This window comes from Mycteria americana, chromosome 1 (genome assembly GCF_035582795.1).
Source record: "Mycteria americana isolate JAX WOST 10 ecotype Jacksonville Zoo and Gardens chromosome 1, USCA_MyAme_1.0, whole genome shotgun sequence".
Classification (NCBI taxonomy): Eukaryota; Metazoa; Chordata; class Aves; order Ciconiiformes; family Ciconiidae; genus Mycteria; species Mycteria americana.
In genome coordinates, this window is record NC_134365.1 from 154,086,462 (window position 1) to 154,101,465 (window position 15,004).

At 35.4% G+C, this 15,004-nt stretch overlaps 1 protein-coding gene across 3 annotated transcripts in view; it reads left to right on the plus strand.

The window, feature by feature from the left end:
- Window positions 1-8,876, plus strand: part of CCDC138 (coiled-coil domain containing 138) — a 42,745-nt gene extending 33,869 nt beyond the window's left edge. For 2 of the 3 annotated variants that reach the window (XM_075525126.1, XM_075525117.1), the window contains 2 exons: window positions 5,423-5,561; window positions 6,708-8,876. In XM_075525126.1, the coding sequence (XP_075381241.1) occupies window positions 5,423-5,561; window positions 6,708-6,879 (311 nt within the window). In that variant the 3' untranslated portion in view covers window positions 6,880-8,876. The remainder of the gene's footprint in view (window positions 1-5,422; window positions 5,562-6,707) is intronic. The other variant, XR_012778802.1, reaches the window with a different exon arrangement.
- Window positions 8,877-15,004: the final 6,128 nt, after the last annotated feature.

The window sequence follows — 15,004 nt, forward strand, 5'->3', positions numbered from 1 at the left end:
TAGAGCTCTCCTGAAAACCAGCATATTAGCCAAAGTGTGCTCCCAAAAGACTAAAATACCATTAGCTTCCATCCCATCTTTCTTGTGCTGACCACAGATAACCTCACTACCTCTTTTTGGTTCTATTTTTACTTAAATGGCTGGGAGAACTTTTTTTTTCTTAATGAGGTATGACTTGACTTGACTTTTCTTACTCTCCTTTTTATTATAAAGATAATTTCTGACCTCCAAGGCATAGCTTTCTTTTCTGGTCTTTTTTGTTTCCTTGTACACTTCTTTTCATTCCAAGCATCTCTTGTGACATAAGTATTCCTGCTAATTTTTTAACCTTTTCTGTTACAATTTTTTTTGTGGGTGCAACCTCCAGTTGCCACTTGAGACTGACATTGGTCTCTCATACATCCTGTCTCATGTCTGCATGAATGTCTTGCGCACGCTGGGAAACCGAAGAGCAATTCAGATCACGCTGAGGTCAACACATATTGGGTGACCAGCTGAAAATGCCACTTGGGTTTTCTCAACTTGGGGTCACCCATGTAGTCATCTACACTTGAGGTGCCTTACGCTGACTGGGATCTCGCCCTATCTCCACTGTGCTTTAACCACTGGCACTTAACAGCTCCAGCTGTTGATTACAGGAGAAAAAGTTAAATTCAGCAAATGGTTCAAATCTTACAGGTGACTGTATTATAGACAATTGGTTATTAGTAGTATGTAAATGATATTACTGTTTCATTTTAAGTGTTTCTGCTGTAGTGCATAGTTAGTTAACTTTTGCATTAATTAACTTTTCCACACTAGTAGACAGTTGCTGTGCCACCCACTTGCATTGCTGTCACATGTTCTCCATTCTCCCGGCAGATCCTCATGCAATTAGAAATGAGGCAAAACTGTAATCGTTAATTTGTTAAAACGTGCACTTGAAGTTGGCATTCCTGACAGTCGTCTTTTTCTGAGGTGGCATAGCTTTGGGTATAAACCAGAATTTTCCAGATAACTATAGCTGGTGAGATTTTTATGCTGTGAGTGACTGATTACTTTGAGGGTAAATTTCAGATTAATTCTGTCAACAGTGATAAATTGCTCATTGTTCATTGCAGTCTACCAATCAAGTTAAGCTAATGCAACTACAACATGCTGCAATTTTCAAGGATACCAGTGGAGGCTTTTGCAGATTATTTTAACTTGTGCCAAAGTCCTGTCAGGATGGATTCCAATTTAGTTTTTCTAAAATAGTTAATAAAAACAAAATCTGTGCAGATCTAAACCACCAAAATATTTTAAAATGTGAAGCTTATATTCTTTTAGTTCATCAGCTAGACATGCATTTAAGTTATATGCTTGTTTTGTACATTTTCAGATTACTTAGAATATATTGTGCCAAAGCTTATCTGGACTGAATATATAAGCAGTGTACAAAAAGTCCATTTAAACGTATGCCTTTATCAGTTTGCTTTCACATAATTGAACTTTATGAAACTTTAGAAATTATTTCCACTTTGGCTTTTCCGTTTTATAGTAAAAATCCTTCTGTCTTAAAAGTAATGACTATCTTTTATGTTGGTTTGTAAACTTCACAGTCAAAACATTCTTACAGCACATATATATGTATGTGTGTATACATATATTTTTTTTATATATATATATATATATTTTTTTTTTAAGGAACCAGTAAGAGCAAGGCAGCAAAGAAATGTCCAGGTTAGCTGTATGCATTATTTGTCTACCCTTGCAGAAAAGGAATGTAAAGCATTTTATAGCTATTTATGGATATTTATAGGAATAAATTGTAGGACCGCCCTCTTCATCCCAGAAGTCTTGTTACCTTCAGATCTCTCATAAATCAGAGTTCAGCTGAGTCAGAAGTCATGTTAAATGAGAGGTTTCCAAACCTATTTGTTATTTTAACAGGCAATAGAAAGAAGAAAAACCTTTCTTCTCAATTTACTTCTTGAATGTCAGTATTCTCACACATTTATTTACACTTTTCTCTTCTTACCTTTCTGATAAACATCTTTGGTAAGTAAGAGACAATGTTCAAGTTTTTATTATTAAAACAGACTTCATCAGTGGTGCCATGCAGATTGATAGGACCGTTTCTGTTTCTTGGGAATAGGCAGTCATTTGTAGGAACTCTAGCAATTGTAGAAGAATTTCTGTAAAGTTGTAGCTCCTGAGCGATAACATAATTTTTAGTCCTAGATTTTTCTTGTGTTAGAGAAGTTTATCTCTTGTTGCTATCTGTATAGAAATTTTTACTTCAAACACTCTTGAGTGACAGAAACGTTTTGATACGAAGTGTTCTTAAGATGGTAGGATTGTGTTCATTGGGCTTTACTTATTTGCTGTTTCTGTTTGTAGTTTTGTCGCCTCTTCTCATGGATTTTAGACTCACTAGGGCATGATACCATCATACTAGAAGTGAATTCTGGGTTAATTATTTTTCCAGGTTTAATACACTGCTGTATGTATTTAATAACTTCAAAGTTCTGTCATAGAGAGCTGTGGCTCAATAAAGAGTGCTGAATCTTCGAGTGCATGTCAGTCATGTGTCACTAAATTTAGCATATACTGTGAACCCGTCTAAGGATTTTCTGCTTGCTGTAACTGACAGATAGGCCTGAGGTTTTGACGTCACAATTTCTGAAAAAGAATACCTTCTGCAGTAAAAGTAGGGAAATATTAAAAGAAATATTACAAGTGGTATGCCCTGAGTAACTATATCCTGGGGACTATGTTTGTACACGCCAAGGGCAGAATGCAGTCAATAGTGACTTCTCTTGTTGGATTCCTGACAAATTTGTTCAGTACTGTTACCTATCGAGTTGTACATTAGAATAATCCCCCATTCCCAAGTTAAATTTTCCATAGAGAATATATTCTTCTCATCTTTTTTTAAAATTATCATTTTTGTGAAATCAACATTCTACTGGTCCCTTGTGATATTTGATAAAAAGGCATTTTCAGGTCAATTCAAACATATCTGGTAAATGGTTTACTTATATGTATCTATTTATATAAATAAGTGTTTATGCACACGTATAAAATGTATTTCTTCAGCATGAACCTTATTTTTCATCTTAAGGGGGCTGTGCCCTTTTGTTTGTTCCTTTTAGGAATTCTCCTGTAACTTCCAGTCTTAAATTCATTTGCTTTTAATGTATTGTGGTACCTGTAGGTCTATAGAAATGCAGTCGTTGTTCATTATTCCAGTATCCATGATGTTTTTCTTGTCTTAGAAGCTGTCAATGGTACTTAATACATCACTTCAGTTATAGGATTCTATCCTTAATTGAAGATCATAAGCTAAAATAAAATGAGAAAATAAAAGGGAAACTGACAGAGAATAAAAATATATGTACTTATAATTTTTTTAGTATATTTTTTACTGATTATTGCTTACATTTCTACTTTACTTTCATTCTGGTTTTATATTACTGTTGCAATTTTGAGACAGCAAATTGTAACTGGAAATAGTACTAAAAGTGAGAGGAGAATATGCATAAAACCATAGGTGGATTGAACATGGTAGAAAGAATGCAAGAAACATGCAAGTGGAAGTAAACAGAAAAATAAATTAATTTATAACCATTTATTACCTTGATAATGTATGTCTCTTGGAATAATTATTGTTTTGTGTTGCTTTGGATAAAGAGCAGAGAACACTTCAGCTGTGCAAACCACAAAGCATCTGCCTGCCTTTTCCAGACATCATAGTACATAAGTTGTCGTCTTGCTTTTTATTGCTGCAAGGTTGGCCCCTCGCTACCAGAGTCTATTATCCTGCATCTGTATAGTTTCCATCCACACATTCCGTTACATATTTTGTGGATTCTGTGTTTTGAATCCAGCCTTTTAAGTCAATTCTGCCGAAAGCATCTCCACTGAAAAGAGAGGAAAGATTACATGTAGCCATAGCTTCTCTGATCTGTGCTAAAGGCATTTGCTGTTTCTTGGTCTCTTCATCTGACAGTGTAAACCAGCAAAGGCCCACAAATGTCATTGACTTTGCTGTACAGTATAATGCATGTTAAGATGTACTCAGCATTGCAGGGGGGACACTGGGTCATTTGTTGGTGTAGCCAAATTACATGCCTTTGTTTTGCAAAATATACAGGTTTTGAAAGATCTTCTTACTAACAGTAAGGTCTAGGAATTACTGGGTCCTTGTTGAATATTCGGTATAAATGCCTAGCTTTGAAAAAATTAGTTGTTTGGGCTCTCAAGCTGACTTTAATTGCCAAGTTGATTTTTTTTTTTTTAAAGCCCTATTCCAAACAGTTTTCTGTAGCATTTCTTCTGATTTTGTATCAGTAAGCCTCCTGAAATAAATTAAAACCTTGAATTCACTCCAAGGCTACTTGTTATATTTAATAAGTTGTATGTCCTTGGACAAGGAAAGGGAAAATTTTGACCAAAAGATACATCCAGTCCTCTCTGAACTGATAAAAGCATCTTGACATCCTATTTATAAATTACAGTATTCAGCGTATGTGCAAAGAATTTTTTTAATGTCTGTGTTTATTGGTTTATGCTGTAATTTGCATATTGCAGTTTCTTATTAAGTATAACATATTAAATACTTTAACATTATGTAAACATTAGAATATTTTCTTCACATCTGTATTCTTCTAATGCAAATGCCCTATGCTATATGAAAGATTATTCATTTAAAAAAAATCAATTGTTACTTATTTTCTTTACATTTTTGCTATAAATTAATCTGTAGTATCAGAACCAAGAATGAGATAATGAGGGAATAGATTTAACCTTATTCTGAAGCAATTAGATTGTGCAGAACAGGATAGAGGGAAATGTTAAACAATGTGACTTTAAAAAATCATCCACTATTTTAAGAAAGTTTTGTTGATATTTAGGTGTTTTTATCCAGCTCTTACTTTTACCTTTCTATTATTATTTTGCCTGTCTTGAAACAGAGTACAGTCATGGTATTTTGATAATAAAAGGCTGTCAGGCATCACATTAGTGTCTACATGTACTACCCCTGTTTTGCAGCAGCTTAAAACATTTCCTTGTGAGTCTTTTTGCACAGCTTAATGTTCCCTTCACATGATCAAAGGAAAGAACCATGATAAATGAGTATTGAATAAACATGTTCAAGATAAGAATTTTTATTTGAGTTTAAAATTGTTCTGTTTCCTGTTTTCCTTTGTTCTCTAGGGAATAGGCCTTGTTTTAATACAAGGGTTGGTAATGTCAGAACTGTTAGGAACTTGCACTTTTTCAGTTCCTAGTTTTACCTGAGTTTTGCATTGCATGCCCAACATAAACTGAATTATTTCATTGTTCTAATAGTTGCACGACATGAGGCATTTAAAGCCCTCTAACGGTATCAATAGCTGTTTTACTTTTCCCTGCTCAGAGCTCTGTGATACAGTTTTTAAATTATTTTCTTTTACAGGTTCGTTACAGCCTTTCCTGGAAGCCTGCAGTAATGAATCCTTCTTCCGTACTTGCTCTGTATTGCTCCGAAGTTCTAAGCTAGATACTCAGATTTTGGAAAAGCTCTGTGTTATACTGCAAAAACTCTCCAGAATAAAGTAATCCTTTACTACCATTATTCTATTAGTTATTATTAGATCAGCAAACTTAGGGACCTTTATCTTTCTCCTTTTTCAAAAACTCATCTCTGTTTGGCTGTTTATTTGCTCTACCATAGACAATGCTGGACTTCCTCTGTTAGCAGTTAAATTTAAACTGTGTCACAGATGTGTAAGACAAGACTCTCAATTTGCTTATAAATCCCATTCAATTTACAGAATACAAACTAAAAAAAAAAACCAAAACCAACAAAAAAACCTAGCCTAAAAAGGAAATATTCCTTATGTATGCAGATGACAAGAATGCTTAGAAGAGATCCCTTCTTTTCTTTCCCCTTGACCTTCAGTTTTACTCGGGTTCTTGGTAGTAATCTCCTTTGAAAATTTAGCCTCATCTGTGACTTGCATTCAAGTTTCATCAGTTTTCATTTCCTTCAAAAACAAAATTTAAAGTCTTGAGCCATTTAAGCCCTTTTGGGAATGTTAATCTTTATAAAATATGTTCCCGTTGCTTATTGGTTATTAGTTTATTGTAACAAAGGTCTTCAGCATATCGGTAGTAATGTGCTGCTGAACTCCATTGGTGCATTACTTAATGGGATTGTTTCATTTATAAAAGCAGGTATCTAAACTGAGCCATTCTTTACATTAGACTTAAAGTTGTTGACAAAACTGAGGTTTTCATTTGACTTTATTTGGAACAAAGTTGAACTCTAGGGAAAAAAAAGTGTTTTCCTGTAAAATAATCTAATATAAATCATAACTTGCATTGGAAATATACTAAAAGTAAAATTTGCTCAGAAATCGTAATTATTTAAAATTTTTTATTTATTGTTTCTGGAATCTTATTTCACATTAGTGAAACCCTGTTATAGCCTTTCCTTGAGCTTTCATTATACGACATGTAAATACCACTTACTCAAGTGAAATGATAGTTTTTGGTGATTTTTGCCAAGATTTTTCTGACCATGCATTGATAACCTTCTGCTTAGAGACATTATATGCAATGTAGAAGAATTATATGAAATTCCCAATATAATGCACATTTTTCTTAATTAAAAAAATAATTTTCTGTAGAATCTTTAGTGTTTAGATGAAACCTCTCAATTTTCAATTGACAATTATTTTATGTAAAATCTCTTGCAGAAGCAATAAGAAGCTGTTTGAATTGTTTACTCTTCACCAGATGATCCAAGAACTACATAGGACTACAAATCCAGATCATGCTTTCCTCCATATAAACCTCAATTCAATTCTGTTGAATTTGGGATTGTCGAGGAGTAACTCTCTTACCTCCAGTCTAAGCACAAGTCACTAGCACTATCTTTCAATCTAATTATTGTTCTGTGTAGTTTATACCAACTGCCGATGTTACTTGAAATTCGGAATTTTTTTTACTGTTTTCTATAAATAAATTAAGCAGAACCTCAGTACTGTATAAGTTACTTTGTATCATGTGGACTCTCATTGATATTTCCCTCATTCATAAACAGGAAAATGACAAATTGCGTAATATGCTAAATGGCTTTCTTCAATACTTTTTAAAAAAGTGAAACAATGCTGCTGTTCTGAATGACTCATGCAATCTAAGGGATTGGATCCCTTGAGTAAGCAGATCAGAAATATCAACCTTTACTTACAGGTATGAATCTTAGTTACCTTTGACTCTTCAGCGAGTTTTATAAATTCATTTATTTAATGGTTGATAAGTAACAGACAGGTATCTTATCAAATGATCTTTTGAGATAATTACAGTTTTAATGATTAAAACCAGATTTTGATTTAACATAACTAGATGTGTTGAATGAGAAATTTTGTTGTTGTTTTGATTTCAGAATGTCTTAATGTTTGATCTTTTCCTGTATTTATGTAACATTGAGTATTTTATCCCGCTTTGTATGAATTTCTAGTGTAACTTTGGGTTGTAATATCTTTGAAAATGTAAATAAAAACATTTCTTAAGATGCCTGGCAATAGTAATCCCTAATGTAAAATTATTATATTTTATTGCTTCTGCTGCATTTTATATTAATTTGCAATACAATCCTCATTTGGTCTCTTAGTACCCACATTTTTTTTTCTGAGTGCAATGAATATATTTTTTGCCTGCCACAGTTCAGTGTTCAGAAGTTCTTACACATAGGAAATAGGATACTTTTTAAAAATTCAACTTAGTCTTCCATTTCTGATTTGTACTGTAACTACTGAAACTCTCTAATTGTAGAATTGAAACTGCAGTTAAAATTTAAAGATCTGCTGTATGTTAGTCTTTGACTAACACTGGCAGTCAGTATAAAACTTCAGAGAGCTTTATTTCTCATTTTCATACTTTTTTTTTCTTGGTTTTCCTTTGTATTTTTTACCAGAAGTCTTTGAACTAAGTCTTTGAAGTTGAATTCTAACTGCAAATATTTTTCTAGCAATTTGACTTACATTTCTGACAAGCTTTCCTATAAAAGGAGTCTACACCAGATTTGGCACCAAGTATGTCTGGAAGAGAGAGCAAGCAGTGTGTACTCTTTGGGCAGGAAACCAATTCTAGGTAATTTTTAAGTAACACTAATCATAGCTAAAAGCTTTTTCTGACAATAGATTATGTTTTAGAATAAGTATTTCTTCATCTGTAGTTTTGGTTTTCTGCCAGCTTTGCCAGCAGTACAAAAAGCTTGCATATACCTTTGGCTGGAGACAAAACCCTCTTATTTAGGAAGTGTGTTCCCAGTCTTCATGTGCTGCACTGTCTGCTTGGTCATTAAAAATGCTAGAAAATTAATAACCAAAAAAAAGCTATAGAAAGTTGTTAGGTTTCCTTATCCACAGGAATGTTGATTGTGCTCTTGGCTTTCAGCCTTCATCACTGTTGTTTGTTAATCTACTAATCTTCCTTGTGGTACCAATTTAACACAATGTGTTCATCTAATAATGGCAAAGGTAATGCGGTAAAAGAGGCGCACAGAGTATGGTGTAGCTTTTACTATCGGTCCCTTGTGTTTTATATGCAGTAGTATTTACAGTCTGAAAAGATAAATCACTGTTAATTTCAAGTTTTTATGATCTAGAATGTTTCTGTTAAAATGCAAAAAAAAAAAGTTTTTTGAATCTGTTAAATATTTATGTAATTAAATTGATTGATTAACTAAGGATGAGACTAATGATTTTGATCTTAAGTAAATTTTAACTGAGCTGTGGAGAAAAATACAAGTTCTTGATTTCACATTCTTATTACAGTAAACATAAAAAGTATCAGAAATAAAGAAATAAATGAATTACGCAAATGAATATGAAGTGTCTTGTGAAGAATAGATACTTCTATAAATAAAAAAGCTATAGTAAAGTTCCAAAATGTGCATGTGATTTTTGACTCAGGGTAATAATTCTTGGGTAAAAAAATGAAAGTCACAAATACACTCGAGTCATATGGAGGCTAGACTCGCAATGGTAGAAGTGAATTTTTTTGAAGCCAGTTGTTGACAGACAACTTAAGTAGTTCCTTAGTACATTGTCATAAAACTTTTCAGCGAAGATCTTTAATGAATATAAACCATGCCATGTTTTTTCCGAAATTTATTACTAATCAGTCCTGTTAATGCAGAAATACTTATGAAGCCTCCTAATATCTAGAAAGGTAAAACAATGATGAATTTGGAATTTATTTTATTTGCCATCAGATTTTCAGTTTGCGCTGGATTGCATCTTTAAACCTACATGGTTTTATGGGACATGCAGACTACAAATACAAGTGAAAAGATTGTCTTACAACAATATGATTTCAGGATCAGAGACTTCAAGGAAAGTAAAATGTCAGTCTACCAAAAATGGAACTAAAATGATCAGAAATAATAAACTGAAATGGAGATTTTAGCTCTATTCCGTTTCAATTTGTAATTGATTATCTAGAGTAACTAAGCTAACTAATAATGGTGTCTATGTTAGAAGCATAGATAACCTAGCTTGCCTTTGTCATTAACAGGCAGAAGTAGGTACCAGGATAAATATTGTACCAAAATCACAGTTACTTCTGTATTTCTGCTTCTAAATATTTGGTATACCAAATTTTGTACTCACCTGCTTGTTGCACTGTTTTGAACATCAGCCTTGTGGGCCAGCCCACCCTGGTTGCCCACACCAGTCCATGTTGTGGCCTTGCTCAAACATCCCCATCCTGTTATCGTTCCCCTGAGTGACCTTGGCAGCCCCTGTGGGGAGGGGGAACAGAGGAAGTCGGTTGCATTCCCTGCTGTCTTTTGTGGGTTTGGTTTGGTTTGGGAAGGATAGATTTCTGTCGAGTTGGCCACACTTTGGGCATCTCTTTATATAGTCTTGCCTTCTCAGATGGAATCTAGAATTTCCTGGGGGATTTCTGCTTTTGCAGCATTTGGGTACTGTAATATAAGTATGAATTTCAACTACTTTATCCTTCTCTCAGAATACTATCTACAAGAGACATTTGAAAAAGGTAGCTGTAACTCCAGCCATTTCCCACAGTTCCTGATTCCCTAAGGAAACATGGTTTATGTGATCACTGTCCATCTGCGTTCCTGAAAAGGGATACGCTGTTTTGAATAAGCCAGCCACCTCTGGCCAGGTTTGGCAGCAGGCAAGAGAATATTAATTTTCAACCATTTTTTGAGAGAATTGGAGAAGAGAGAGACCTCATGAATACTTGCGCTTCAAAGAAAGACAGGGACTCACACTTTCTGGCAGCAGCCAGCTATCAGTCAGAACATGTAGCTTCATACTAGCTGCAATCTGCCATGTCTTGCTTGCGTGTAGGTCTCCAGAAATGATTAACTACCATCACCGGCATGAAACCAAGAAAGTTTCTGGTAGTCATAACCTGTCGCTGTAAAGGAAGATAAAGAATTGACACACGATTTTATGTTCCTGGTTTTTGGAACAGCTGTGGGAGTCCTCACGGGGAAAGTCATCAAGAATATTGCACCTGCTTATGTTAGGATAGTTTTCAACCCAGAAAAGGCTATCAAACTTGAAGAGGTTTTTTTTTTTTTTTACAAACCCATCTATTGTAGAATTGTTTATCGAAGGCTTGCTATCGATAAATAGGCAAGACAATGTTTCATACCCAATCTACAAAGTCTAGATTTGGCAAATCTGTAAGAAAGATCATTCCCTGGACAGGGGACAGTTGTGTTTGCAGAAGCTTGGCAGATCTAAATAAAGTAGGCTAACATTACCCAGCCTGCACAGTTGTGCTCTGTTTCTTCGTATTTGTGACTTTCACCAGCTGATAAAAGCTCTGTCTCTTAAAGTGGGATTTCACAGTTATCTTCCAGTTCTCCTGAACATGACTGGCTTGCATCTTTTTTAATGTTACATAACTGAATTTAATATTTTATGGGGAAAAATTTCTTGTAGCAGATAAATTGACCTGAAAGGTGAAAGTATGCTGAAGGCAACATATTTTTGAAGAACTTTTATTCACGATCAGCATCAATGTCTAAAATATATGATTTAATTTATCAGACCAGATTTAAAAGGAGCTGTAAGCAGAGCTCATAATTCAGAGCTATGACGCTGGATCCTTTAATTACATACTGAATTTTTCACCTAAAACTTATACAGCTTCAGGGATTAATGGTCGGATAGAAAGCATTTCTCTTCAGGATAATATATTTAAATTTAGTCCAGAAAGTCTGAAAACTTGATCTGTGAAACAATTTGGTAATCTTCCACTTTCCAAATGGTTACAGGAACTGCGGTGGCAAAGCAGTGACCCTTTGTGCTCCTCTTAATGATATAATGCTCACATGTTCTTAAAATTCACAAAAATTATTTTAAAAGTAATAGTGCTGTGCAGTGTTGTGATCCTACCTCTGACATCCCCGAGAAACGCTGTGATGGGCAAAGGCATCTTTATCTGTTATACTGACAATTGTAGCATGCTGTGTGAAAACCACCCCTATCCATTGTCAAAAACAGATGCATTTGGGGCTGATGAAAGCCGTTAATGCTGTCTTCTGACCATGGTTAGGAACATTCCTGTTTATTAGACTTTTGGTTTTCACATAATTTTGAAAGCAAGTGTCTTGTATATTTATGACTACCCAATCACTACTAGAAGAGATAACTTTGAACAAAACCACTTACTGTTTACTTGCTTGTAGTTCCCTTTTTTGAGTGAACGGTCCTGAGTTGAAATTTAATAGGACATAACTCACAAGACGTTCTGATATCTAAAGTCACACTGAGAGAATTACCTGAGAAAAAGAGATGCAAGAAGTCATATATTTTTTTTCCCCAAAACAATTCTCTCTGTGCCCATTACTGAAGGATATTTAGACTGGTCGCAAGGAATATTTTTCTGAATATACCACACCTCTCTGATCACTGCAACTTAATGGTAAGTAACTGCTCTGGTAGACGTACACAAGCAAGGGCTGTAAACTCAGTGGCCAAGATACTGCAGACAACGGTAGCTATGAAAGTTCAGCATAGGATAACATTCCTATTAATAAGTTTACTTTAAGATCAGCTTCAGCTCCATAAAATGACATCCTCAGTGCAGTGAGTTATGGAGAAAAGAAAATAATCTATCCAGCTCACAGGAGAAAAAAGTATCGTGGTACAAGAGTTCCAACAGGAACATAATATTCCACCCACACATCAGCTTTTTGAAAAAGTACTATGCCTTTGAAGAAGGTCAGAGACAACTAGTGTTGCCAGACTGGTTTTTGTCCTTCGGAAGAAATAGTATTCTAGTATGTGGATTCAAGAGCTATTTATATAAAAAATGCAAATAAACAGAATTTGTCTGTTCCTCAGTCCTTCCCAAAATACAGCATTTTGATGTCCTCCTGGTTTGTCCTCCTCCACGCTGAAGTGTGACTATGATTTTTTTTCCCAGCAGCCTTGCACACCAAGGCCAAATTCCAGAAACAGACGCCTAACTCTGCTTCCTTCCTGTTTCAGTTGTCTTTCTACTAATTGCTCTTCAGTGTTACCTCCTCCGGATTTTTCATTTACTTCTATGTGGTGGGTTAAATTGGAAAATCATTGTGTATTCCTGAACTGTCTTGTGATACTAACTTGAATCCTATTACAAGCTTGTTTTTAAAGCAGTATCTCTCCCCAGCTATAAAAAAAAGAATTCTCTCTTTTTTTTTTTTTAAAAAGGTGATGGACAAATGAGATGCCTGTGTATAACAGCTAATCACTGACACCTTCTGCAGCAGCGAATGCAAAGGCTTCTTATCATTCTTCCATAATATAAGTATTCAGATGGTCTAGTTTCACAGAACATTGGCAAAAAGGAATCAACATTTTGCTGTCCTTGAACAGTGGCTGATAGTGATAAATTAATGCCTGAGGTAACAGGTGCTATGTATTATAAATCATATCACAATAAATAATCAAAAGCTTGTTTGGGTGTAGGGGAAATAGAATATATATGCAATATTATGTGTCTAGAACTAGATATAGACAGTGCATTCTTACCCGGTTTATATTAATGTATTTACTGGAATATGCGCTAGGAAGCCCATCCAATGCATAATAAGGGCATGAGCTCTCTTCGCTTTTCATTATGACAGAGGAGTATAGAGGTTGCTTGCCGAAGAATGACTGATGCGTGCAGGAGTCATTGGTTTACCTCTGGGTCATGATTTTCACCTGCAACAGTAAGGTTTTTTCCCACCTCTTAAATACAACCTCCTTATAACAAAGCAGGACTTTGAGTCCAATGGGGAGCAATTAAAGTGGCATGCCTTTTCAGCTCATGCTCCAACCCATACTGCTGGGCATTTATGCACGTTATCTTTTTGTTCATGGATAATGGATTAAGGATCCCAAATTATAGAATATGGAGGCAGTCAGCTGTTGTTGCTTTATGCTGCAAAGCAGAGACCCAACCTTTTCAGCCCATCTTACCTCTGTCATTTCTTTTTATTAATGTCATCAGACCAGGGCCATCAGATAGCAAACACTATGTAGAGGGCAGTTCCTGACTGCAACCTAAGATTAGGGAGAGTCTGCAAAGTCCAGCAAGTTTCTCCAAGGAAAAACTGGGATGATACTAGTCAGGCTAGGAAGCTGGGATTAGGTGGGAAGTAAGTATTAATCTTGCCTGGGAGGAACTTTCCACAAAGTCACCCAAAAGGCTAGTGATGGAGTTGGGAATAGGTTTATCTGTAGACATACAGTTAAGTGCTCTCTCTAGTGGGGCGTGCTGATCTAAAAGAAAAGAATAAAGCCCTAATGCTATTTTTAGAGTGTCCATGACATGGGCTGTAGAAGTCCTTGTGGCAAAACCTTGAGTTGACCAGAGCTTTGTATGAATCTCTTCAGTCTTTTATTTTAAGTAAGCATTTCCAAGGACTTAAAGGGTCTTTTCAACTTGAAAGCTGGGTTTTATCAGAGCATAAAGAAGAACAATTATCTTTTAAGGAAAAAAAAAGGCACATCAAAAAGGAAATAAAAGCTCTTGTCGATAATTTTCTCCCTGACCCGCTCACTTCCTTAGGGGGTGGATCTTAAATTTTATTTCAACTCTAATAACTGCAGCAAATTCTGTGTGTCTCCTCTAATTCCCATAAACATTCATCTAATTTACATCACAACTATTTGAGGCCTTGTCCTGTACCTGCCCCTGCCCTTACCAGTGGTCTCCCATTCTCTGCTGTGCTGCAGAGTCTCTGCTTTCTCACTTTGCCTCCCAGCCTTTCCCACCTTGAAGCCCTTCTTGCTGCTGGCATGATCCTTTGCTCTGAAGGAAGGCGCAATTTTTCCTTTGTGCAGAGGAAAAGCCTGAGACTGTGGCAATCAGGGCAAGGTAAAGCAGTAGCCTTTCCACTCTGCTGTGAAACGGCAGCCTTTTAAAGGAATACAATATCGTAATGTAACCGTGATTCTTTTATTAACTTTTTTTATCGCTAGGACACACCTAGATTGTGTGGCATTTGTTGTGATGAGTAAGACAACAAACTTCCAGGGATGATCAAAGTGGGTCTGTAGCTGTGTAAAGACATTTTATGGGTTAGTCAAGTTAAAATCACTGTACCTGAGCACATACACTAATATGAGTAACCATTTTTTCCCCTGTTCAGTACTTTCAGCATTAGGTTAAAAAGCTCAGACCAAGATAATCAGTGTTTCCTAAAGAAGTGCTGTCAGGAGCTGAAAAAAAAATCTTTTCTAAAAGCAAAAATATAAATTGGCTTCTCCACAGCAAAAGCAGTATTGATATTTTGCTCTGAAGCAGACAGTCTGTAGTTGATCAGCTGCTTGCCGGAGAGGTAAAGAGCCACTTCTAAGCAAGGGTGGTCATGTTTTCTTCAGAGTTTGGATCATTGAAGTGAGTTTGGTTTAAGATTGTGTGGCAAGAAATGTGCTTACATTTGAGGTAAAATCACTGCAACAGGCTAAAATCCTTAACGTTCTTACATGAAAATTCGGAAACTTCTGTTTAACTTCTTGTTGCAAATTCC